A 27,055-nucleotide genomic window follows, 5' to 3' on the forward strand; every position below is an offset into this window, starting at 1 on the left:
TTATAGTTAAATTTTTATCACTGGCCACATATTATGACTATGAAAAAGGCAGTGAGTGAAGCCAAATATATAGATTAGAATGACAGAGATTTTTAAATTATTGTATTTTTTTAAAGATTAAAAATAAATGTGTGGCTTTATTCATAAGGCACAGAAGGTGGCTATTTCATGGAAGTGAACTCTGAGAAAATACTCAGAAGGTCTGCATCGGTCCTGTTCAGAATACCCATTCTTTAAAATAAAAGCTGGAGAAGAAGAGGTAATTATTGTTTGATAAAGCCTTTATTTTACATATTGACACTTAGGACTCTTCTCTGATAGTCCAATTTAAATGCCAATGTTTGGATGGCTGTCTTTTAATTTATAGTTGCCATGCAGCCTGTGTGAAAATCAGCAAGATACTAAATTCAAGAACTATCATAATATATTGGTGTCTATTCGCTTCAGTTTAGCAAGAGGCTTGTCAACATCTGTTTTATAAACTCCTATTTCAGGGATTTATAACTCGGCTTTAAATGTCTTTCATATTGAGAATACTCATACACCCTCCCCACACACATAATCTTCTCTTCTTGTTTCTGTTTCATTTTTCTGATTTCAGAGGTCTGTTGGTTTGTTTGTTTTAAATAAACTTTATTTATTTTAACATATATTGGTGTTTGCAAACTGGTGTCCATAATGGCAAATCAGGCCTGGTTTTGTTTTGTTTTTTGTATTATAAAAAAACACTGACAGCTGAGTTATTGTTACATAATGACAGTATATGTGTATACTTTTTCTAATATATACATATATGCCTTAAAATCACTCTTGATGCATGCTGCAAATTGAAATGTTCCATTTTAAAGAAAATCAGTGGTGCACAAACCTGCTTAAGCATTGCTGGATTGGAGCAATAAACACACATTTACATCACAGTAACCCCTATGGAAATATTTTATTTAGAAAAAAATACTATACAAATATTATAAATATTCACAGTATTTACATGTTTCAGAGCAGATATATAATTCTCCGTGCAAAATAACAGGTGTTTTGAAAAATTCTGTACATATATTTGTATTTTTCTTAAGTTAATTTTACCCCAGATTAAGTTTTAAAATAATATAATAGGAAACTAATTTTAAATAAGACAAAAATATTGGAAATCTAAAATATGTTGAAGTATAGATGATAGAGTAAATCAACTACTAAGAAATTGATAATTTAATCCACATTAATGGATTATTTTGCACTAAACTAGTTTGTCCAGTACCCTAGTTTGTCTAAATTAAGCAGAATGCAATGATGCCAACTGACTCTACAAGCTATTTTAATTACAAATCATATGCTTAAGATTAATCACCTGTCTCCTGCCTTAAGATACAGTGAAAGTATCTTGTGAAATACATAGTTTGTATAGTCCTTCTACACATAATTTCACTATGGGGCAAATATCAGACATGGAAGGCCTGAAAGGCAAGGGAACTGGTCTAATTATGTTACACAGAGATGGCTTGATCCCAGCTGTGGAGTGGACATTTCTCTTCCCTACCCAAGTGTAAAATATAGCACTTCTCTGCAATGTTTCCTTCTGCCCCTCTGTAAAGGAGATTTTGGGGAGCACGCTGGAGTAGGGATGGGGCATGGCCAGTGGACCAGCAACTATGCATAACACTGGGATATCTAAGCTACAGCAGGCCCGAGGTTTTAGCTGTAAACATCGCACTACAGTTCTGCTGTTGCTCCACATCCTCTACAGGGCTAGTTGATCTATTTTGATCTACTAGTTGATCTATTTTTCCATCCATTGGCTAGTATGAAGAATTCATTGACAAAACCCATTTACTCAGGCTTTGTGCAAGGGTCAGGATTTAAGCCCAGAAGGAGGGAAATGACATTTTAGTATTCCAGACTATTTGCTTTAATATGATATGAAAGTGCATCAACGCTATCATAACATAGGTGCACTTTAGCTCGTTCATGAAGCAAAGTCCTGCGTAATGGAAAAGAGTCCCCTGGAAATTTTTCTCATTTAAATAGTCTGAGGCACCTTTGAAAATCTCAGCCTTAGTTTTTAAATCACTTCTTCCTGGAATACCTATTTACATTTTACATATTATACCTGATGGGACTGTTAGCATTGTCTGGATCTCTGGCAGTTACAGCACCTACAGATGAGCCATTCATGGCCTCTTCAGTGATTTCCATCACATAGTCTTGTGAGGTGAAAACCGGAGGTTCATCAGCATCTTCCACACTGATCTTGATAATGGCTGTGTCTTCAAATGGCCCTTCTTTCATAAAATGGTCATCAGTGTGCCTGTTGATAGCTTTTGTTCTAACACTGTATCTCCTTTTGCTTTCATAATCCACTTTCTGTAGACAAACAAAGTGGGAAGTGGAATATTCCTTTTTTAGCATTTGAAAATTAATAATAGATTAATGACTGATGTAAGATTAAAGACAAGAAATAGTGGTACACTTCTTTTGGGAATGTTTTAAAGGAGTTACATATATATTTATGTATACACAAACACACACTGCAAAAACAGTTTAATTATTAAAATGTGCCTTACTTTAGTTTGCTTTGACTATTAAGGATTGATTTCCTTGGCATCATGGCTTGCCCTGATGTTATGATTTTAATAGTATTGTAATGGATACCTTACTTCATCACTTATGTCTAATGTAGGTTGTCTTCTTAATACCTTTATTTCACATGTAGACAACACTATACAATATAGCATATGAATTTTCATATGGAATAAGGGGAATTAATTAATCTGCAGATGCTCAAACTGAATTTATTAAAGTTTAGTCTTCAGAACAAACAACTCTGCCTCCCCTTTTAAAAAACAAAAGAAAAATAGTTCAATGACCACTCTGTCATACCATTTCTTTAGTCAAGTGCTAGCAATACAAATTACAACAAAAATATTAGCAAAACAGCTTCCTTTAGTTGTAACTGTTCCAAATGGGCAAAAATAGCAACATCAAATTCTTTAGTCTCCCATACTTCACCAAAGTGCGGACATGGTCTGAGTAAATACTTGTGTTCATTAGCTCTATCACAGAATATTTTTGGCTTTCCAGATCATGAAAATGTAGGTAATCAACTAAGTGAACTTACTTTCTGTCTTTTCCCTCCCCTGCAAGGTTTAAAAGGAAAACTTGTCATCAGTTCAGTTCTAGTAGATGATTCTTAATTTTCTTGTGATGTTAAAATAAATCCCATATACAACCGAAGCTTTGTGAACATGTTTCACTAAAGAAATCATAATACTTTTCACTTATACATGGAAGTACCTTCCATCTCAGGATCTTAACGTTCTTTACTAACCATGAGTTATGCCTCATTTGAGGGAAAGAGAGGTTAAGACACAATCATATAAAGAGACCATTGCAAAGCTGGGACTAAAACTCAGATAGCCTGACCCCAATTGCTGGAGCCACAAACCAAAAATATCAATTTACTTTCTCAGCTAGTGAGCTTGTTTTTCCCCACACCATTCCAGATCCTATTTTCAAGTCAGATTATTAGTGCCTAAGGAAGCCAGCTAGAAAAACATGGAAACAACAATGTTCAATGTTTTTTATTGTTGTTGTTATTATTTTAAAACATTCAGTGATATGTCTCATTTTAGTGGGGTTTTTTTATGTCTCACCTCTTTTAATATAACAATTCCTTCTTGGGTCTCATTGTTAGTAATGATGTCAAAAACGCGTGACTCAGCTCCTTCGATGACATAATTCATGGCTGCATTCTCGCCTATGTCGCTGTCATCTGCCATGATTTGGCCTATAGTAGAGCCCACTAGTGCTGCCTCAGAGACATTCATGTAGTAGAACTCTTAAAGAAACATTCAAATATCAACATATTAAACTTTGTCAACTTTCTCCATGATCTATAATGGTCTAAAGCAGTGACGTCCAACCTGTGCCCTGAGGATGACTAGTGGCCCTCAGAAACCCTCACCTGAGGCCATAGGGGTTAACTATTTAAGAAAAATATTTTTGCCTGAATATAAATTGAAAATGTGTTCCCTGAGCCATGCCATGGGAGGTTCAATGGGAAGGGTTGAACCAGCCTCATTCCTGTGAGGAGGCACTAGAGGGCAGCACCTCCACAACTGCATCACAACTGCTCCCCTGTGGCTTGAGAAACAGCTCTGAGATGAGCTGGGAGTTCGCTAAGTAGATACTGTCCTATTCTCCTGCTGCAGCTGCTGAGCAGTGACCCTGTTGGTAGCCTGCTACATTGCAGAGGTATGGAAAAGGTATCAGGAATAAAGCCCTGAAGCAGTGCCTGCTCAGTACTTCTGATACCCTAACAAGGCAACGTGCAGCCTTCAGACTGCCCTGCCCAATTGGCTCAGGAAGCTAGCTGGTCAGTTCGTAAGATCAGCAGCAGCAGTAGCATGCTGGCTGCTCAATGTCCATGCCCTCTCAGCCTCCCTGTCCATGTCTCTCACCATGTCCTGCCCTTGCTCTGCTCTTCCACAGCTTCAGCCCAGATCTTGCCCTGCACCCAGCCTTGTTCCCATGCTGTCCCAACCTTGCTCCTGTGTCAAAACCAGCCCTGCTCCTGCCTTTCCTGACCCCTGGTAATCTGGTTCCAATCCTCAGCTCTGATTCCTGACTCCAACTCTGTCTCGACCCTTGGCTCTGGCATTCAGAATCTGATTCCAGTTCTGACCTTCAGCCCTGCTTCCTGGTTCTGGTCCTATCCCAACCCCAGGCTCTGGATTTTGGACTCCGACCACTAGGCCTGACTCCTGATCCAACCTCTGGTCATGACTTTCTGTGGCCCATTCTCCTGACAGTTTAAGCAGCCCAAAACTGAAACAGAGGGGAACTAGGCTGACTATGGGTCCAGACCATTGGCTAATATGGATTTCTCCCCAGCCAATCTTTCCCTGTCAGAGATAGGGGTTGCCTTACAGACCCTGCAGGCCCAGGTCATTGCCCTGAAGGCACAGCATGCATCACTGCACAGGCAGGAAGCTGCATCCCCAACTCCTCCTCCAGCTCCGTGTGAGCCAAAGATTCCCTTGCCTGATAAGTTTAACAGTGAGTGGGGCAGGATTTGGGGGTTCCTCAATCAATGTCGGCTCCTATTTTGCTGCACCTGCAGTCATTCCCCACTGATCAATTCAGGGTGCAGCTGATTATCAGCCTACTGACTGGGGAGTCTCTGGAATGGGCATCTCCACTCATGGAGAAAGCAAGCCCACTCCTGGGCCAGCTTGAAGACTTCATTCAAGCCATAGCGGTGATCTTCGATTACCCTAATCATGAGCGCACAGCCGAGGCTGCCTTTGGGGTGTTGCGGCAGAGACCTTGGCCTATTGCTAACAGTGCCATGGAGTTCTGCTGCTTGGTAGTGGATACTGAAAGGAACAAGGTCATGAAGCATTATCATTTCCACTTTGACCTAAATAATAATGTCAAAGAAGGGTTGGCATGAGTGGACTCTGGATGCCTTGATTGACCTGAGCATACAGATGGACAACTACCTGATGGAACACTGCCAAGATAGAAGATCAGTTTTCCGACTCTTGCCAGTCCTGCCATATCTGGCCCACCAACCTTCAGCACCTTACCCATAGCCCAAACTCACACAGCTCGACCAAGTCCAACCCTGTATCTCCAACGCAGAGAAAACCAGGATGCTTTGTATTGGGCTGCCCTGCAATTGGCACCCTGCTCAGTGAATACCCAACCCCAGCCCCTGATAGTGAGGTCTGGGCTGGGTGTTGTTCTCTGCCTCTCAATGATACTCAGCATCAGTATCTGTCTGCTGGTACCTTGGCAATGAGCAGGAAGGTCCTGACACATCTCCAGCTCCTTCTGCAAGTCCTACACCCCTTCATCTCCGAGGTCCACCTGGAGGCACTCGTGGATTTAGGTGTCTCAGGTAACTTCATGGATCAGGATTTTTCATGAGTACACCAGATCCACATCCAACACAAAGACACCCCGGAGTTGATGGAGTCTCTTGATGGCTTTCTCCTTTCATTAGGCCTGGTTACCCACCAGAACGCACCCGTAGAGGTTCTGACTCTCCAGAGTAGCCAAGAGACCCTCCAATTTGGATTTATCTGAGCACCACACTTTCCAGTAATTCTCAGCATGCGTTGGCTTACTACCCATGACCCATGCATTCATTGGCGGGCAGGTTCCTGAAACCTGACTGTGTGGACCATAGATTGGGAGCACGTTATTCTTCAGCTTGCCTTCCTCAAGATTCTGAGTCTGAGCAGGTTAATCCCCAGGGAGTCTTGTTACCCGCTGTAGTCCAATCCACTGCCTCCACGTTACCACTTAAATATAAGGATTTTGCCTGAAAAATGGCTGAATTTTCAACTAATATTATTCTCAGTAAATAATTTAGTACAGGTCTCTACCCAGCAAAGTCTGTTTCTGGGTTTGTTTGTTTTTTTTTTTTTCCAACTATGATTTTCACCCCCACTTTCTTCCAGATGTCCCCACGAACTCCCCAATATTTGCTGTCACAGATCTAGCTACCAACCTCCATCAGGCACAGCAGGAACTCAAAGGGCTCTGACAAGCAGCTAAGGAAGCATATAAACCATATTCTGATCAAGACCGCCAAGCCACCCCTGATTTTGCCATAGGAGACAAAGTTTGGTTCTCCATCTGCAATCTTAAATTGACTCCCCCCTAGGCCAAATTGGACCACCAGTGTCAAGACTGAGGCACAGATCAACCCAGTAACTTTCAGGTTGCAATGATCTAAATCCCTGAAGATCCATCCTGTATTTCATGTCTCCCTTCTGAAGCTGTACACAGAGAACTCTTCCCACAGTGCTTAAGCCCTTAACTCCACACCACCCTGTAATAGTCCCGGGACACAGTGACTCTGTATGTCAGCAAATCCTTAACTGCCAATGAGTTAGAGGGCAACTCAAATACTTGATGGACTGGGAGGGCTACGGCCTGGATGAGTGGTTCTGGAAACTAGTGAATCATATTCATGCCCTGGATCTGTTGTGGACCTTTCACAGAGCCATCCTGAAAAACAAGTCATCAAGGGCACTTAGAGGATGCCCTCGCTGAGGAAGGTACTATCAGAGTAAGGCCCTGCAGCTGCGCCTGCTCAGTACTCCTGACACCCTAATCAGCCAGTTGAGCTGCCTGATGAACTACCCTGCCTGACTGGTTGAGAAGCAGCAGGCTGGTTCTTAAGCTCAGCATCAGCAGTACCTCACTGGCTGCTCAATGCCCACGCCTTCTCTGCCTCTCCATGCTTGTCTCTCACCAAGCCCTGCTCCTGCTCTGCTCCTCCAAAGCTGCTGCCCAGATCCTGCCTGAAAACCAACCCTGCTCCTGCCTTCCCTGACTCCTAGTAATCCAGCTGTGACCCTCAGCTCTGATTCCGATTTTGTCTCAACCCTTGACTCCAGCATTCGGACTCTGACTCCAGTTCTGACCTTCTGCCCTGCTTCCTGGTCCTGTCTTGACCCCTGGCTCTGGCATTCAGACTCTGACCAGTAGGCATGACACCTAACCTCCTATATCCCAGTCTCCTGACAAAGGGAAGGGAGGAGAGTGAAGATCTAGGTTCTACACTGCCTGTTTCCTTACTAGGTTGTGGGATCCATAGGGAAGATAGCATAGCAGTTCAGTTGCCTCTGCCTGAGCACAGGAAAATAGAAGATTGATTGTGGCCCTTTGGGCTTTTTAAACTATTGTGTGAAGTCCCAGTTCAATTGAAATCAATGGCAAAACTCACATTGACTTGAGTCGGCTAAGAATTCATCTGTTAAATTTAAGGCTGAAAAGTTGGACCCCACTGGTTTACAGCATTTGTATGGTGTGTACTTGCAACATTATTATTAATTACTGTAGGATTCTGAATAAAAGTATTTAAATCCAAATTATTTCCCACCACTTCATTCTGAAACCACCTTTGTTCTCCACAGTTTTATAATTTAATCTTTATTTCAGAGTAGCGACCAAAGGATGCAGAAAACCAGAGGTGTGAAATCTCCTCTCTATGTATGATCTCTGGGAAGACTGTCATTAAAATATAGATCTCTGTATTAAGCCAGCATAGTGTTATTATTTCTACTGAATGCAGCTGCATGATAGATAGCAGTGGAGATACATTGCTTCCCTACTAGTTCAGTTTGTATTTATCGTTTAATTAGTCAGTCCTGAATGAGAGGATTTTTATCCCTAGAGAAACCTAATTTTACGGTTGTCAATATATCAACATAAAGAAAAATTATGCTCTAAACCCCAAGAGAAAAAACTCCTTTTTTTTTTTTTTTTAAATATTTAGCTTCCCTAAAGCTGGAGCTTTTAATCTCAAAACTATAACAAAACATAGCACAGGCTTGAGCTCTCTAGCTCTTTAATCCTGGTAGTTTTTGCAGAAAAAGTTATTGGTTTATCAATTTTTTTATCCGAATGTATGATATAAAAGACAAAATATAGACATGATCTAAATGGGTACACCACTGAACTCACTGATTTTGCACTAGGTCTAAATTTTTCCCACAGTTTCACGTGTCATAATAAAAATTCTTGGCATTTACTCACTTTGTTGAAATTTGGGTTTGTTGTCATTGATATCAGAGAGGTTGATGGTTACAGTTGCTGTTCCTGAAAATCCACCCATTTGCCCAACCATATCTTTGGCTTGGATAATGACAAAGTACTGGTCCTTAGTTTCTCTGTCCATTTGGGAAGAAATTCTAATGACCCCTGAAAGATACAGTAAGCTAAGCACATTTTTAACAATATCCGACCACACATTTAGAGTGCAAAATGAAGCGTCAAATTCAATGTCACTAGGGGGTCTCACAATTCATAACTTCTGTAGGCTGATCTTATTCCTTCATTCTCTCCCCACCCCCAACCCTCGTGTGAATTCTTCCAACCTCCTCTATTGCAGGGGCTTCCTACACTCTCCACCCCTGCCCTCATGCCAGTGGCTCTGTGTGCCTCCTTCCCACCATTCCAGTCTCCTATTCTTCCACCCCTTCTTCCCCATTTCAGGGCTCTTTGTGCATCTCCATTTCCCCATGCTAGGGATTCTAAGTGCCCCCCCATTCACCCTTCCCCATGCAATCTCCTCCATTCTCTGCCCATGCCAGGGGCTTTATGCATACCACCTTTCCTCCTCCCCCCACACCCTTATTATTTGTGTTCTTTCTGTCATTCAGAGTGAAAACATATTAAATTCTATTGGGAGGATGGACAGAAATTGGATATTGTTATTCTCAAAGGTGTTAATTTATGTCATCAACCTGTGGTTTAATCGTTATACAATTGCAGAGCTGCTTGAAACTGGAACTATGCTAACCAGAGGAAAGGGTGTTCCACATGTCCCCCATGTTTCCCTTAATCAATAGGGTTCTGCTCATTGATGCCTGGAATATTCCCTGAAGTTTTGGAATTGATCAGATGCAGTGTTGAAAAAGTTGTTGTATTACATACAAATAGAAAGACAAACGTCATCAAGTTGAGTGTATGGCCAGCAGCCAATAATATAAACACTGATTAGTTCATCGCACATGTGGCCTTGTGCTGGGAATTAGGACTTTTTGTTTTATATATTCCTGGGTATCCCACTGTCTCACTTAAACCTGTAGCAAGTCATTTAACTTCTGTGCTTCAGCTTACTCGTCTCTGAAATGAGAATAAGTATTACCTACTTCAGATAGGTATTGAGGCATAAATAAATTATGTTGATTAAATTTTGTTTGAGATGTTAAGCATAAAATCTAATAGACTTGGGAGTATTATTATATGGCCTGGAATTTAATGTTTGTATCACGACTATTATTTGAACCCATTTTATATATGTCTTAAATATAAGGTTTTATCTGACATGTCTCGCATGCTGAAATTTTCATAAGTTTCTGTGAAATTTATTCCATGTTATTCAATGAAGTAAAGTGAGTATGGGCCCCATCCAAAAACAACTGAAGTAAATACGACTCATTCCATTTACTTAAATGGTCTCCAAATCAGGCCCTAAGATAAGGTGACCAGATGTCCTGATTTTATAGTGAAAGTCTTGATATTCAGGACTTTTTCTTATATAGGTGCCTATTACCCCTCTACCCCATCCCAATTTTTCACACTTAATATCTGGTCCCCCTACCCTAAGAGCTTGATGCTGCAAAAGTCAAGTCAATGGGAGTTTTTCCATTGACGTGAGCAGGAGCTGGATCAAGCCCTAAATCAGAAGATATTCAGATACTACATTTGCGGGCGCTATTATAGCCTAGAAAGGTATGTAGATTGTTTGACTTGAGGAAATTATACTTGTACTGTCTTGAAGAAGATTATTATAAAAAGAAGATTATTATCTATTGTAATTTTTACCTGATACACAGATATTTTTGGGTAGTTCATGAATGAAGGTTGGGTTATAGGAAGATCTAGCAATACCTGTCTTTGGCTCCACAGAAAAATAGGGTTGTCCTTGCAGAATACTGTAAAGCAGACGGGCGCTATTGCCATAAGCAGGATCATCTGCATCTGTAGCTGTTACCTGTATAACTGAAGTACCTGGAAAGAAAATGGGTGGAAATAAGAAGTTTCTTCTAGCTATTTGTTTAAAAGGAAATGGTTATGTGCCATACAAATAACACATAACTCTCTCTTGGCATATCTATAGGTTTTAATCAGAGTCAAATTCTTCTTCTCTCCTCTTTTTCTACATCTTTCTTTTGGTCATCTCATTTAATATAAATCAATTCATACTGTATGAAACCCACCCTGGATACTTCAGTTCTAGCTAGCTACCACCCAGTGTCAAACCTCTCGTTCCTGAGACAGCTCATAGAGAAGCTAGCAAAAGGCCAACTACAAGCTCATCTAACTGAAGCTAACATTCTAAACCCTGAATAATCTGGATTAAGGCTAGGACAGGGAAATGAAAATGCTTTCATGGCACTGATGGATCATCTTCTGCTCTCAATGGATAGAAGACAGACATCTTTTCTCATCCCCCTGGATCTCTCTGAAGCATTCAACACTGTTGAGCACAAAATTCTGCTGTTTTACCTGAGAGAGGTGGCAGGGGTCCAGGGTAATGCACTAAGATAGTTTGAGTCCTTCCTGGAGGGATGCACCTAAAGAGTAGTGATGGGAAACTGCACCTCCATCACTAAACCCCTTACTTGTGCAGTCCCACAAAGATCAATTCTTTCTCCGGTTATTTTCAGGATCCACATACAACCTCTAGGTGAACTGGTCAGATTACACGGACTTCAGTGCCAGAATAGATTGATGATACACAGATGTACCTATCTTTCAGCATGTATGATCACATCACAACCACCACCAATAAGGCCCAGTGCTTGGATAAGATCAGCTCTTGGATGAAGAAAAGCTGCCTGAAGGTGTGGCCAATCAAGACCAAGGTGATGCTGGTGGACAGAGGACATAATTCAAAAAGCTTGCAATCACAGTGCACCCACAATTGGTCAGTTTAGTCCGTAGTCAATTCGGTCTGCAGAGGAATATTCTTATATTCCAGCAGCAGGGTGGTAGGGCTAAAGGATTCTTCCCCATGGTGAGGGGAGTTTTGGGGGGTCAGTAAGTTTGTCCACCCCTGTTATATTCTTTTCTGAGGCTGAGCTCTCATATATCAGCATCCACAAGTAAGACTTTCTACCATCTTCACCTGGCTAGGAAACTCTATTCCATCTTGGTGAATGAAGACCTGGCCTTTGTCACCTCTGCACTAGATCACATCAATGCATTATATCTTGTCATAAAGCCTTCAGAATTTAGGAAGCTCCAAGTATTTCCGAATGTTGAAGCACAACTCTTCAGCAGCATAGGCTACTACAAACATATCAAACAAGTCTTCCACACTCTACACTAGCTTCCTATAGAATTTCAAAATACGTTAAAAGTCTCAGTCCTTTTCTTCAAAGCACTCCACGGCCTGGGCCCAGAGTATATAAAAAAATCTAAATCTCTGGGACAAAGATCATGGTTGACCACTATGTTCCTCTGGTACAATGTAATACGCGATATGAAGAATAAATTTCATCTTTGCAGGAGATAAAACCTTCTCCAGGGACAGGCTAAGACTGGGAAGTAAGGACCATTACAAACCTTATCACTTTTTTGCTCCAAGTGCAAGGCATATTTCTTTGACCTTGCCTCCTCCTAATGTAACCACAAAGCAGCAGGTATGTGAATATATAAGGCACACATTGCCAAAACAAGACACTCCATTGCACATACTTTTCTCACTAGCGAGGAAATAAGAAAACAAACGTGATAGTTATGTAGTCACGTTGCTTAATGCACTACTGGAAGGCATTCGGGTGCTATGGTGATGAGTGTGGAATAAAAAAACTATATAGCACAGAATAGAATAGTACCCTGTATCCTACTTTCTAACCATTTCATGTACCCAGCTATGTCATCCTAAAGTGCAGAAAGCCCATAGAATGGTAGACTGTATGTTCCAAAAATAGGCACAATAGAATATTTCTTTTCTTCTTCAGCCTCTGTATTGGTTCCATTCTCCTTATCAATTTATGTTAAAACAAAAGATTAACTTGTGACTTTCCGGTGGGATTTTTATTGGCAATTTCTAATTTATGATATGTGAATGAGCCACTTTCAGATTTATTTTCCCTTGGATATGTTTTAAGATGTTTTATTAAAGTGCGCCATATGAAAAACAAAATAAAAGACAAATATTGTATGAACCTCTCATTTAAAACCTACAGAGGGGCTGATAGAAATAAATGGTTAACTAGCAAAGCAGCCAGGAAATACAAGAACATTCTCTGATAGCATTTTATATCCTGGAGGCCTTTAATGAGCCTTTCCTAGTGCAAAAGAGATAGCAGAATCAATCTGCAGAACATGATTTCATCTCTAGTTGGGAGTCAGTCACGTCCTAGATCCAAAGCTGACAACATCCCCATGGGCCATCCATGAGGATATCCTTGCAAAGAAATATTCCTCAGTATCATCATTGTATAATATAATGATTATTTTTATCTTATTTCTTACCTGACTTCTACATAAGAACACAAATAGCTGCCTCTCATGAGGAAAACCAAGACCTAGAGCTACTTTCCATGACTTTCTGTCATATGATCACATTATCACATCTTATCAGAAGACATTCTCTCCTGTTGCATGTTTTCTCTGATAATTAATCAGCAACACCCTGAGGGTTTGGAGTCACTAGTATAAAGTACAGTCTCTTCTCAAAATATCTTGATCAGAGTGGAGGCCACTCTCTGGATACTAAAATACAATTTTAGAAACTTCTCAGACTAAAGACCCTGTAACTTGACTAATCTGGAGTGAAATGCTGTCCCCTTGCTGTTGACTTCAAGAGGAGTTCTGTGTCTAGAAAAGGATAGAATATGGCTGTCAGAACATACCTATAATATCACTCTCAGTAGTGAAACTAATGGAGGGGAGGGAAGAAAGCGGTTCCCTGCTGGTGGCCTTTAGATGTGTGTGTGGCACTTTTTCAGGCATATTGTGCAGCAGTCACTCTATCTATAGGCAGATTGGGTAGCTGACCAGGGCAGCAAATTTTGGGGCCTCCTATGGGAAGAAATGGTGGCAGTGGCAGTGGTGATGGCAGCTGGGTCTGAAGCTCGTGGGGCTGCCTAGTGCAGGGGGTGCCTGCCAACTGAGGCTCTGAGCAGCAGGGAATGGCTCTCTGCTGGGCTGGTGGGGAAATGCTCCCAACCCCTTCTCAGGAGCTCCAACAAGCAGGAAGCATCCCCCAAACAGAGTGTTCCCGCCGGGAAAGCACTCCCTCCCCCTCCCCAGGCCCTCCTCACCGCCCAAATAAATAAGATCACGGTCACAGCTGGGTATTATCAAGCACAGCCCTGAGCTGCTCAGCACCTGTGTCTGAGACTGGGGCTTTGGCCACCAGTGCAGTGACCCACCTGGCTTCATGTTGGTGCCAAGCCTGCACCTGCTGCTCCGTACCCAGTCTCCATCGGCTCTGCTGCCCCAGCTGCTGTTGCCACCACCCTGGCTATCACTATAGCTGATGGGGAGGCAGGGGGACAGGCAGGGGAGTGGTGTGGGAGTGTAGGGGGACAGGCAGGGGCTCCCATTGTAGTTCAGCTGAGCAGCTCCAAGGGAAGGGTTGAGGGGGCTGGATGAGGAGTGTGTCCCTGGCTACATGAGTAGAGAAGGCTGGGGAAGCATTGTGGGGAACAGATGGGGAGTGATATAAAGGCAGAGAGGAGCGAGGGTCACAATCAAGGGATACATCAACCACACTTTTTCAACCCATTACCCCCTAGTTGCAAAATGTGGCTCTGCCACTGATTAAACTAGTGATATATACATCTCTGTATTGCTGTAGAGACATTTCAAAGGTAAATTGACAGGTTAATCTTTAACAACCACAAACATTTGAGGTTTTCAACTTCAGAAGCAACAGGGTTCTCAAAAAAAATATGAAGAGCAAGGGATATGCATACACTCACGTACAGAAGTGTTAACTCAAAACAAACTGGGACCTAGAAACAGACGGTCACCAGAGATTAGTCATATTTAACAGCGCCTGGCATATGAAAATCACTGTTAAGTAATACAGCATGAACATAATGCAGACCTTTTTGAAGTAATTGAGTATTAATATTGACAAAAGCTACCACTGTGGATAATCCAGTGGATACAGTGTGTGATTGATGCCAGCTCTGACACAGGAACCAAAATACAAATAGTAAATCTCAGAAATGTGTGGTTTTATGGGATTATATTTAATAGATCAGGAATACAGATACACAGAAAAAGAGATTGTTATGTGACTGCAATATAATGATTACAGCCTATTGGATCTCATTCAATTAAAGACATATTTTATTTTCTACCCATTTAATTTAAAAATTAATATTTGAAAATGTTATGGGGAGTGCTACCCAACGGGCCGCTCCAGTCCAACCCCTCTGGTTCCGTGTTGGCTCTGTGGAGGTAAAGAAGCAGGCAAGGAAGGGTTAAGGAACATGGAGCTCATAGAGGTGGCCTCTGCCAGGCTGAGATGCAAGGTATAAAAGCAGAAGTAAGCAAGTCATGGTAATCTGGTAAAAAGAGATCAGGCTTAAGGTAACAGTAAATGCTGCTTTCCTGCTTGAACCTCAGATGGAAGAGAACTTCTATTTTAGTATTTGGAATATAATTTTTGAAACGGGTGGACTGTATTTGTGGGGGATTGGTTTTTCACATTTTCCAAGAAAGGAGATTCCACACCAACGGTTAAATGTAGACTTGGTAGTAGGCAGCTCAAAACTATAACCCTTGATTTTCTCCAAGGATAACTTCCTTTCCAATTTTGAATTTCTCTCTTCAGATGGAAGATATTTCTGTATGAGTATTAACCCGTGTTAACCAAAGCAAACAGTTACCTCAGTGGAACAGTGCTTCATTAAACATGTTCACATGGGCAGTTAGGCACGAATAATAAAGAGTTGCAACTACTAATATGTTTTAAGCATCCCTGAAACAATAGTATACAAGATTTTTGCAGCTTCCTGCTTGGGAGAAAAAAATAAATCAGCAAATGCAAATGTTATATTTTATACTCGTGGACTCTGACATTTTAAACCCTCTTTCTGAAGTACCACAAGTGAAATTACATAATTGATGGCCTAATTGGTATTGTTCAGAATTATGATACCATTTATGGAAGTATCATTTATGCCATTGGATGTATGGAAAAGACAATTCAATTGACGTTGGTATGCTGAAGATGCAAGTTACTCAAATGTACATATCAGCTTTCAACCACTTGTGTATTTAAATACTGTACTGTTGGAATACACTTCAGTTCTGACCCAAATACGTGTTTTATGTGTTCAAACACAAATATAGATAATATATCTGTTTATACATTCTTTATGGTACTACACTAGTATCTATCTTGGGTACACTGCTTTACAGTATCTGGCCACCATTCAGGATTGATCTCTTTATTATTAGAACCTCCTATAGTGCAAACATCAGTATTATTTACCTATTATAACATATTAGGTATCTACAGGAGAGTCATACGGGAAATAGCTTTTTTTTTCTAAGTAGAAAATCTATAAAAAGCATTAAGTACTGATATATCATTGCATCTGACTCCTAACCATTCTATAAGATGTACTACATTTGTCGAAGTTTAATAGCTCTATGGGAAGCACTTCATGTAAAATCATACCAAAAGCCTGAGGGAAAACTATAGTCTTGTACTCCCAGAAGAGTCGATTTACTGATACACTTTTCATTTACTATGACACTTGCATATAAAATCCTAATAAAATTTAAATGCCTCAGATATGGGAGAGCTAAGAAAGCATACTAACTCTTATACTAATTTGCATTATGTTAATATAGATATTGGTGCTTGAACCTAACTTCGGGTGATGGTGGGGGGAGGGCGGGGGCATGAGGAGGTAGAGCATTCTGTGTGTGCACTAGGGAAAGCAATGCATTACTGGCTTTGACTATACAGTGCTGTCACCTTATGTTCCTTGCTCTGTGCATGTCTGCCAACAAAGAACTGCTTTCCCAAAGACAGAAGATGAGCACAGAGCCTTGTAGTGCTGATTGCTTGCTAGGTGACTCCCAGATCTGAAGGGAAGCTAAGTTAGAAGATATAAGCAAACTGACATCCTTAGCTCAGCCCAGGGGAATTCTATGTCTGCTGGGAGAGAAGAAAGAACTGGTGTGCTGAACTGGTATAGGGCTGATGTCACAAAGCTTTGCCGTTTCCAGTCACCATCTACCGACAGGTTAGAGGAGCCACTACTGGGATTGATGTTTGAGGATGCTGAGAAATTGAGCCAGGTCTTTGGCCTGGTTCTAGTTGCTTTATCCTGATTTAGGATGCAGGCCCTACACACAATGTAGTAACTGGCAGCCAGTATTTTACACCAATTTATGTTCTAATGAAAGTATGAAGAGGGTGAAGAGGCATGTTCAGGCAATGTGTGTATGTGAGTTGTCTATGGCATATATATAACTCCTGAAATGACCTGGTTGTCAGTGCTACAGGGGTTCCCACACCATAGAGGTGCACATAGAAGAAGCTGCTTCATGTGGATGTCCCAAGATCCGCAGGATTTGACCTCAATTCATATTAATGACACTGGATGGTCAGAAGCCCATGAATCTACCAGTTCTATAAACCAAGTCATCTCCCTCCAAGAGGGAAGCATGCAGGGAATTTTGAGTCTCCTCAGAAATCATCCATTTAGGTAAAATTGGGGGAGTGTCTGTACTTTCTGTGCTAAGGGAGGGAAATAGGCATTAGATCTGTAAAATTTCCCTGGTGCTGTCAAAATATAAGTACCTCTTACATGATTTTAGAGGAATATCTAGGAATAAAAGAACCCAGAGGGAATATTTAATTGATCTTATGCTAGAATCCTGTGGTGTATTTGAATGGAAATATATAGTAGATGACACAGGGGATTGGTTATGGGGCTCTGAGCCTTGCATTTTACATGGTCAGTTTCTATCCCAGGTCAGTAATGATTTTAATATCATCTAAAAGAAGTTTGAAAAAAACCTGATGGTTTCAAATAAGCAAGGAACAGATGTCTCCACATGCTCACTCTACCACTACAATTGGCCCTAACTGATTGTTTGCTGACTCAGCCAAGAGGTCAGGGTCTGAGTTTGTACCTCTCAGGGTTGATCTTTATTGGCAGGACAGAGTGGGAAAGCTTTCATAACTGCATCCCATGTTGTAGCTCTTTGAAGGATTGAAGAATATTGAGCCAGAACCTCAGATGGTGTAAAGTGGCATTGCTCCACTGAGCTGAATCTCTTGACCTGTCAAGCCAGCACTTTTCATGAACAAGAATTTACATAATTAATGGAAACAAATATACAAGTAACTCACAAAATATTAATGTACAAATGTAAACTCGGAAAACAGAGGGAAGCAGAACATTTTTGATTAGTTATGCATTCCTTATTAATTCATATTCCATTGTGATATTTTGTACAAAGTTTACGCCCACATTTTAAACAACTTTTAAAACCATTTTGCTTTGATTACTAATGCTTGTTTATGCTCCTATTTTTATGTTAATTCAATGTTCATGTCACATCTATAACCATTTCTAAACATCAATTACGTAGAATAAGGCCCAATTCTAGGTTTATGCCTGCCTCCATGCAAACCTAAGTGGAGGGGTCTTAACGCCAAAATGTCTGCCAGGGCAGAAGGTTGTGGCAGTGGAGGGCCCAGCACAGGCTCCAAAGTGGTTGTCATTGACAGGGCATAGGTATAGCCTGGTGGAGAGAGATATGCTGATTAATAACAGCATAGGTGGTCTCATGGGTCCCTGGCTATAGAATGAAGCTGCTCCCTCATCAGAAGCCCAAGTGAGTGTAAACTGGCCTCTCGGAGTAGGGTTATTATGTTGTAATTTGAAATACATTTGCAGGTCACCCTATTCCAAAACCACTGACCAAGATTTAGTAATGGTTTGTAATAGTAGTGGTATGATTTACTCAGCAGATGAGAGCTGGGGGCAGAGTGGGAGTGTCATATCATGATAAAAAGTTATTTAATGATAGATAAGATGATTGTCAAAAAAATAACATAACAGGGATTTTATTTAAATTGGAACAAATGGAACTGGATTCTACCTATTCACAGTAACATTAAATATATATAATATATAATATAATAAAAAAATAATGGTTTGAATAGACACACATACTCACTCTATAACTTACTACTTAGTGTACTTGCCTAAATAAAACCCTCTAAATAAAAAACTACTATATCTATCTCAGTATGTATAAGCTATTCTCTTAGAGGTTGTTGTTATTAATTATTAATAATAATTATTATTATTAGTTCAAGGTTCCTCTTTCCCCAAATATTTCACTGGATGTTGTCTAACACCCAAGTCAGTCTCTGAGCCTCAAGTGTCTCTCATTATTTCCTGAAGAGATGGACTTCAGTCCAGTTATGCTTGCTTGCGGGGCGCACATTAGATCAGACCCATGGGATCTGAAGGACCTTTGGTTCTCCTGTTCTGGATCTCTCAGTTTACTCACAGGCTCTCTTTCTCTCCATCTTTCTCTCTCAGGCTCTCCCCTGCCTGCCTCTGTCTCTCCACTGCCCCCCTCTTCTCCAACTGCCACTTCCTGTCCTCCCACTTTCTCAAAGGAAGGGGATGGGAACAATGACAGAGCACTCACCCTGAACACACCCTAAGTCATATACGCCATACAAGGTCAAGTACCTTTATTATATTTGCATATGGGAAGCACTGCCTGCTGGCCTCCGGACTGAGGCCTTGTCTACACTAGGAAAACAAGTCAACATAAAATATGTTGACTTTCAGCCTCTGGTATAATTACAGTGGTGGCTGATGTACACACTGCTCTCTTTGGATTGACGGAGTGCGTCCTCAGTAGGATCACCTCCGCTGACCTAAGGGGCAGTGTGGGGAGCTGACAGACCCATGTCTCAGCTTCCTGCGGGCTGCCCTGGTCCCAGCTCGCAGCTGAAAGCTGGGTGGTAGCCACCCTGGTCCTGGCTCGCAGCAGGGAGCAGCACGGCAGTTGTCCTCATCCCAGGGAGCCGGGTGGTAGCTGCACTGGTACTGGCTTGTAGCTAGGAGCCAGGCGGCAGCCGCCCGCATTCCAGCTGGCAGTGGGCATCAGCCACTCACCGCTGTGTCACCCTCCAGTGGAAACTAATCTGACACTGCTTTGCCCTAGCTCTGTCGACAAAAGCCCTACACTTCTCTTTGAGGTGGTTTTATTTTGTCAAAAAAGCAAGGCAGTTTTGTCGGTGGAGGGGTGATTGTAGTGTGTACATCAGCACAGCTTTGTTGACAAAAGTCGGCTTTTTCTCTAGTGTAGAACAGGTCTAAATCTCCCCCACTTGGAAGCTGAGATCCAGACTGGCACAGGAAGTTGTAGTTTACATCTCCCTGTGAGGCTGTGACAGATTCAGTGAAGCTGCTCTAACAGTAAATGTGTAATGCTGAATGATACATCGTTTTTATTACCTTTTATGATCACTGATGTTATTGAGGTAATGATCTTATTAATTCACACAGTTTTAACTGACACAATATTTGACTTTCTTTTCAGTATTATTTGCAATGGAAATAACTGAAGTAGATGGAGGTAGTAATTAAAAAGATTAGTGGGATCTGTTGAGTAAATTTTAAAGGATCCAATTTTTCCTGTCTCTAATACAATTTGGACATGACAGTATCTATAGCCTGCTCATTTTTGCCAGTTTTTTTTCCCTAATTTTCCTTTTTTGTTAGGAGGGCATCTTTACTTATTACTTTCAGTACCAATCTTCCAGACACATTCCAAATCCTGGTCCAAATTCTGTCTGGCCCTAACAGAGGGGAGCAGGGACAGAGAGGGAATACAAGTTACTTTCAAGATCTCTCCACTCTAGAGCAACCTATCCAAAGGACAGCGAAAATTTCATCCCCTATGCTTAAGGAATTCAGGAGTGTTTCCCTTATTGCACCTCTAGGGCATAATTTAACCTGAATGGAGGGAAACTGACCAGGGGAGGATTAAGGAACAAACTTCACCAGTCTAAAGGATGATGAAGAATGAACACTCTCACTGCATACCAGAAAGATTGGGAAGGAATTGTACATTGGACAATGCAGCTTCACACCACCCCCAGCATAATCCAGATTATTAAACTCAAAATCTAGCACTAAATTAGGGGGAGAATACTGACTACCCATGATGTGAATGACACTCTTTTCTGTTCCATTTAAAGTACATGAAAATGTGTGTTACATGGACTGTAATAGAAGCTTATGATTTAATCATCACACAGACTGAGAGTAGCCCAAAAGAGGTTATTAAGTAATTTTCTGTTAGTTTGATCTCATATTTATGCACTTAGAAAAGTCAATAGAGGTTATAGGCTCTTGCAGTTTAAATGTATACTGTTGGTTTTCCATGGATATAAGCCTGAAGGGCAGACAGGTTGTGACCAGTAAAGATGATATTTGGCATTTTTTGAGATATTAGAAGAGTGTGTCCTACCCAAATTTAAATTTGAATATTACATTCTGTTTCCCTCACGTCTCCTTTTGCAACCTCAACTAGATACAGTATTCTCTTGTCTTGAAATGTAATGTTGCTCCTTTTATTCAACAGCTACTATTTTCAAACCTAGAAGTTGGCTGTGTTTCATCGGTGTCTGAAGCGATGTATCTAGAGTTATATATCTGCTCATTATAGCCCTGATTTTACAGAGACTTATGAACATAGAACTACCCACATGCTTAAAGATAAACATGCTCATGGATTCAATAGGACTACTCACATATTAAAGTTAAGCCTGTGTTGTATGTTTTTGCAAGGTTGGAGCCCCCCTATGGTAAAATGCTCTGGAGCCCTTCTGAATGAAAGGCACTCTATAAAATAGGATATAAATATTTTAATATACTATAACTCTCCAGCAAGGTGGGGAAAAAAGAACTAGGATCTTGACATTCTTTACCTTCAGGAGACATCTCCGGAACCGTGACTTCATAAGGTCCATCCAAAAACTTTGGTTCATGATCATTGATATCCTGAACTTTGATAATAAACTCTGACTCAGGTTCAACAGGCAGCTGGGTATTCCTATTAATTGCTTGTGCTCTTAGAGTGTAGAAGGGTTTCTTTTCTCGATCAAGTGTCTGTATCACATGAATTGTACCCGTATACTCATCGATGGTAAAGATACTTCCTGCTCCATCTCCAGTCAAAATATACTTGAAAGTGCCATCATGTTGGTCGGAATCAGACTTCAGCTTCAAGGAAAAAAAGATAACTATTTATTTTCTGGAGAACACTTTAAAAGAATCATTTTATTTTTATTTATTTATTTTTTATTTATTTATTTTGTTCAGACCCATATGAATCTGATCAACAGTGAGCTTTCTTAGGGTCTTATACTAAGCTGAGGTTATGGGGTATTGTAATATGTCTAGCCAACCATGGAGAAGTTGCTGTTAATTTATAGCCACAACTGAACTAAGTGCCTTCTTAACCATAAGCATATGATTAAGTTCCATTGTAGTCAGTGGAACACAAGCAGATGTTTGAGTGATTTGCTGACTCAGGGCCTATATACCTATGTAACAGAATAGAGAAAGTGAAAAAAGCTTGTCCGATTTTTTTTCCAAACTATTGTAAATGACACAAATAGGCTTACATGTGTGTGTGTACAAAACCATTTGGAGAAAGGGAGGGAGGAGTAATTTATTTATTGCTATTTATTTTGATTGTTGATTCCCGTTTCTTTACAAGATGGTCTGTGTTCCTGTTGCTAAGACTAGCTTTATGATGAAGTTCACTCTGATCAGGCTAAGCCAAAGACACCATTGTGGTCCAGCTGTATTTGTGCATGCTATCATGGTTGTTTTCTCAGTATTAACAGTAGTTAACAGCACTTTTGTCACCATATATGCAGTTTCAACATGCCAAGGCTCCTCCTTTCCCAAAAGGTTCCCCAGTCCCTGATAAACATAAATCCCTCCTCTGAACACCCATCATCACATCTATGCACTGTGATCCTGCATTCTGCCTGTCTAACTGACCCTGCAGATAGAATAGGTTTCAATGAATTTGCTCAGGTTCAATGATCACAATACGTCACCTTGAGCCATACACTTACTCTGAGATCAGGTTACCTACAAATACTAGCTTGCAACAAAATAACAGAACTGCTGCACACGTGCAAATAACTCTCTGGAACATCATCTTAGCTTGATCCTCATTGTAGACACAAATTTATCGGGAATTAATTTTTAAATATTGCTTCCCTACAAGGACAGTAGGTGCCAGACACTAGCTGAGATCAATCCTAAGTAGATGATATCAGTTTGTGGAGGATCACAGTCCAGGTGTGTGAAGAAAAAATGTGGAAATTATGTGCAAAAATGTGTGCAAAAAGACCCAAAACATTTTGATGTCCTGTGATTATTTTTAGGAGGGCTGTATCTTGGGTACATTTTGCTTAAATTACTTCAAATTTGGACTATTAACTAGAGTTGTTCAGAGGATGGCAATTTTGTTTTGTTGCAACTTTTGAGGTTTCACAATTTGTTTTCATTCCTTAGAACAAAACCAAGACCTTTTGAATGTTTTTGTGAGATGGAATTGGTTCAAAATGTCAAAATGTTTTGGACCACAGCCAGATCTTGTTGATTCGATATCTATGTATATGTCCAAGTGCTTAGGACAACAGTTTGGGATGTGGGACACCCAGTTTTAAGTGCCTGTTCTACCTTTTTCTAAGCAGAATCCTTCATCCCCGATCACTATGAGCACCATAGAGACTTGGACCTGAGTTTCTTACATCCCAGGCTAGTACTGTAACTACCTACCTATGGAGTGTGAGAAACTTTTTTTCTCTCTTTTCCTTCCTCTTTCCCAACAAAAACGTCATCAAAACCAGTATATGTCTATTAAATGCTTCCGCTTGGGTGAAATTAAATTTCACCAAAAATGTTCTGACCAGCTCTACCACTAACCTTACCCCTAAATCCTGATGCACTAATTTTCAAGACAAACCATGTAAGCATGTGGATTTTAGACTACTTAGAAAAATCAGCTGTAAAACAGTATGCTGGTCTCACCCTTAACCAACGTTGTGCTACCATCCCACTGTCATTAGTTCTATCCAAAAGATTGTGATGGCTGACGTGACCATAATACATAAAAATAGGAGACTTCTTATCGTTAACATTTATGGCAGATACATACAAAGGACCTAATTCTTATTTACACTAAGATCCCTTTAAACTACCCTGGTGATGTAAAGGGACTTTAAAGTGTGTGTAAATTATATTAAGTCAGAGAGATGTAACAACAGAGTAAATGATCCTGTATTGCAAATAAGAATTAGGCCCAAAAGAATTTATGTATTTGGTTTAATAATATATCTGATGTTATAGATTCAAAAATTCAAAGACCAGAAGGGACAATTGTGATCATTTAGTCTGACCTCCTGTATAACACAGGCAATAGAACTTCTCCAAAATAATTCCTGGAGCATTTCTTTCAGAAAAATATGATGTTGATGGACACATTCCTTTGCACAAATGTGATCCCTGCAGAGGAATTAATATGATTAATATACTTTTGGAAATCTGCAAGGGACGGATTCAAAATTGTAGTTACAGAAACATAAGCCCTGATTATGAGTGTGGAGTGGAGTTGTGAGTTGCAACAAATGGCAGTTAATATCAGAGACAGTCTGTCTTTGGACTCTTGTTGATACCGTTCCCTGCAGGGCCTATTTACTAAAAAGTCACTGACTAATCTTAGATTGTCACTAGTCTTACTGACAACAGTGGAAAATCACCACCACTTCTCAGTGAAAAATCACACATAGGTATGGCTGATTTAAACAGCATTTAAACAGCAGTAAATTAATCATAATCCTCAGTTACAATTATGTATCAGTTTACCTATAGCACTGTGAAGAACAAAAAGGCAAGATGAGTCAAGGGTTTTGTCTACATAAGCACTTTTCTTGGTCAAACTCTTGTTGGTCAGGAGTTTGAAAAAACACACGCTCCCAGCTGACATAAGTTTTAGCAACAGAAGCACTGGTGTGGACAGCGCTATGCCAGCAGAAGACACTCTCCCAACAATATAGCTACCACCACTCATTGGAGGTGGTTTAATTATGCTGATGGGAGAGCTCTCTCCCTTCACCATAGAGTGGCTACACGGGAGACCTTATAGTAGTGCAGCTGGAGCAGTACAGCTGTGCCACTGTAACCTCTAGTGTAGACATAGCCAAGGAAATATATAGCATTTATGTTGCAGGAAACAAAATTCCTAGCCAGAAAATCATACATTATATCTACACTTCCTTCTTTAGAAGTGAGACATCATACTTCCACAGTAGTTACTTTGAAAGGGCTGTGAAAAAGTAATTAATGAATTTTGAGCACTTCACCCTTTGGGCCCAATTAAATTTTAGTGCTAGTTAATTAGCGGTTAAACTTATTTCAGTTCATTCATCTAGAAAGTGCCTTACAGAAAAGGACACCAGATCTCAAGATTACAATTACTTCTGGTTAAAAAAAAAAGACAATAAATAAATAAATAAAAATAAACAGAGAGGGAGATGTCATTAAGGAAATTATCTTAATGCAAAGTTTTAAAAGAGGTTGAAAAATAATTGCTCATTGTGCTAAAGCTACACTAATCTAATGAACCATGCAGATTCCTATAGCTTCTCAGTGGTAAAAGGATTTAGTATTAATCTGCTTCATTAAAAATTAATGAGGGGTAAATCACCTGCTACTTAGTGTAATAGAAAATCATGCTAAATACTGTTTGTAAACTACATTGCACTCAGTATGGATGCTTCCATACAATGCCAAAAATAGCATAAGCAAATTGCCAGATGTTGATAAATGAGTCCTTAGCTTTCATTCAGAAGATAGAATGGAAATTTAAGTCTGATGTCAACACCTACTGTGTGTGATTTTACGTTTAATTGCATAATGAATTTGGCGTTGAGGAAGGTGAAGGACTAATACTCTAGCATTGATAAAAACCTGGCTTATATAGGTCCCCGAGCCTGCAATGAGCTTCCTGATTGCAAAATCAGGGCCAGAATAAAGGCAAATGTGTAGACACCTGACAAACCTGTCTGCCAGTGCACCTTCCCTCCTACCTCTGAGCAGAAACCTCCAAATCTCTGGAGGTGATTGATTGCTCTATCCATGGCCAGATTTATGAATTCATGAAAACAGTTGCTAGTTAACATGTGAAGTCGAAACATTGCACTAAGTTTAATTAATTAAACTAAGTTACTATACCTCCCCCAGAACAGTTACCGTACCTGGCCAACATACAAAGGCTTTGTAGAATTCTGTTCTTCCAGCACATAAAACTGGCTCCAAACCCAGCCACGTTTCACTCTCTGAGGTGTTGCAAAAGGTTGATCCTTTTGAGAGTTATTGTTCTGCATACTTGGAAGGCAAGGCCATAGCTGACCAAGAGTCAGTAGAAGAGATAGCCAAGTATGACAATTCATACTGAAACCTCCTTTCAATCAATATCTGTCTCTGGAAGAAAAAAAGAAGCTTTTACAAAGTAGCATTTCCCCCACTCCTTACAAATATTGATTCTATGCTAATCTAAGAAATCATTTTCACTATTAATTTTTTTCCTATTCCTAAAAGAAAAGAACCATAACAAAGTCAACTTCTGATTAAAAAAGAGAGGTATTTTACTAGGGACTCAAAAGTGAACTTCAAGTGTTCAACTTCCTTTTTATGAAATCCCTTCAGAGGGACTTTCTATTCAAAACAGAAAATCATCCTTCAATTAATTCATCCTCCAAATTAAGCTGGGTAATTGTATTGTGTAGGACAGAAATAATACCTTTCTGCTTAGATAGGGTTCATTTTGAGCTGCAGTCACAGAACTGCCTGAAGGGTGAATAAGTAGCAGTGGTCATCCTAATGACTGACAGTTGTAATGGAGCAGTGCATAGAATTTTTTTAACCTCCTCATTCCCTTCCTCCTATCTCAACAAAATCCTCCTGCTGAAAATGCCAAAGGAGTTGGTGTAGTCAGAAGAAGAAGCAGCTAAATTGTGCACATCTCTCCTGTCCTGATCAATAGAAATTAACTGTCTCATCCGATTCTAGCTCCTCTGACATTTCATGTTTTCAATTAAACAGACAAAAGGAAAATACAGCCTTGAAGCCCTTGGGTTCTACCAGTCAGTTTAACTGATCACACAAAATATTCTTTAGGCGAGCCAAGCCTTTGCACAAATGTATGCTATTATCATTTGTTGTGAATGGTTTCTGTATCGACAGAATTAACAGAAACTGTCAGTTAGAAATAAAGTGCAATGCTTGACTGAGAATGGCCATCCTCTGTGAGGTTAAATAAAGGATTCTCTAATACCTGGCCACACACACTTGTTAAAGCCTTACTCCGAAATCCAGTCTCCATGGGGCTTGGGGTTATCTAGGTATGAGAAAAAAAATTATGAGTTGAATCCATGCCAGTCAGCTCTTAGATTATTAGGGAGGTTTTCAGCCCTGAAGACATATCT

The 27,055-nt window shown here is 40.3% G+C and overlaps 1 protein-coding gene across 1 annotated transcript in view; it reads right to left on the bottom strand.

The window, feature by feature from the left end:
• Positions 1–27,055, bottom strand: part of CDH19 (cadherin 19) — a 156,649-nt gene that overhangs the window by 28,416 nt on the left and 101,178 nt on the right. The window contains exons 2-7 of the mRNA XM_067537481.1: positions 25,826–26,051; positions 21,476–21,770; positions 10,411–10,530; positions 8,551–8,715; positions 3,648–3,832; positions 2,105–2,358 (exon numbers count right to left, since the gene is read on the bottom strand). Of these exons, the coding sequence (XP_067393582.1) occupies positions 2,105–2,358; positions 3,648–3,832; positions 8,551–8,715; positions 10,411–10,530; positions 21,476–21,770; positions 25,826–26,020 (1,214 nt within the window). The 5' untranslated portion in view covers positions 26,021–26,051. The remainder of the gene's footprint in view (positions 1–2,104; positions 2,359–3,647; positions 3,833–8,550; positions 8,716–10,410; positions 10,531–21,475; positions 21,771–25,825; positions 26,052–27,055) is intronic.

This window comes from Emydura macquarii, unplaced genomic scaffold (assembly GCF_026122565.2).
Source record: "Emydura macquarii macquarii isolate MOO-44397 ecotype Brisbane River unplaced genomic scaffold, CSIRO-AGI_Emac_v2 contig_431, whole genome shotgun sequence".
Taxonomy (NCBI): domain Eukaryota; kingdom Metazoa; phylum Chordata; order Testudines; family Chelidae; genus Emydura; species Emydura macquarii.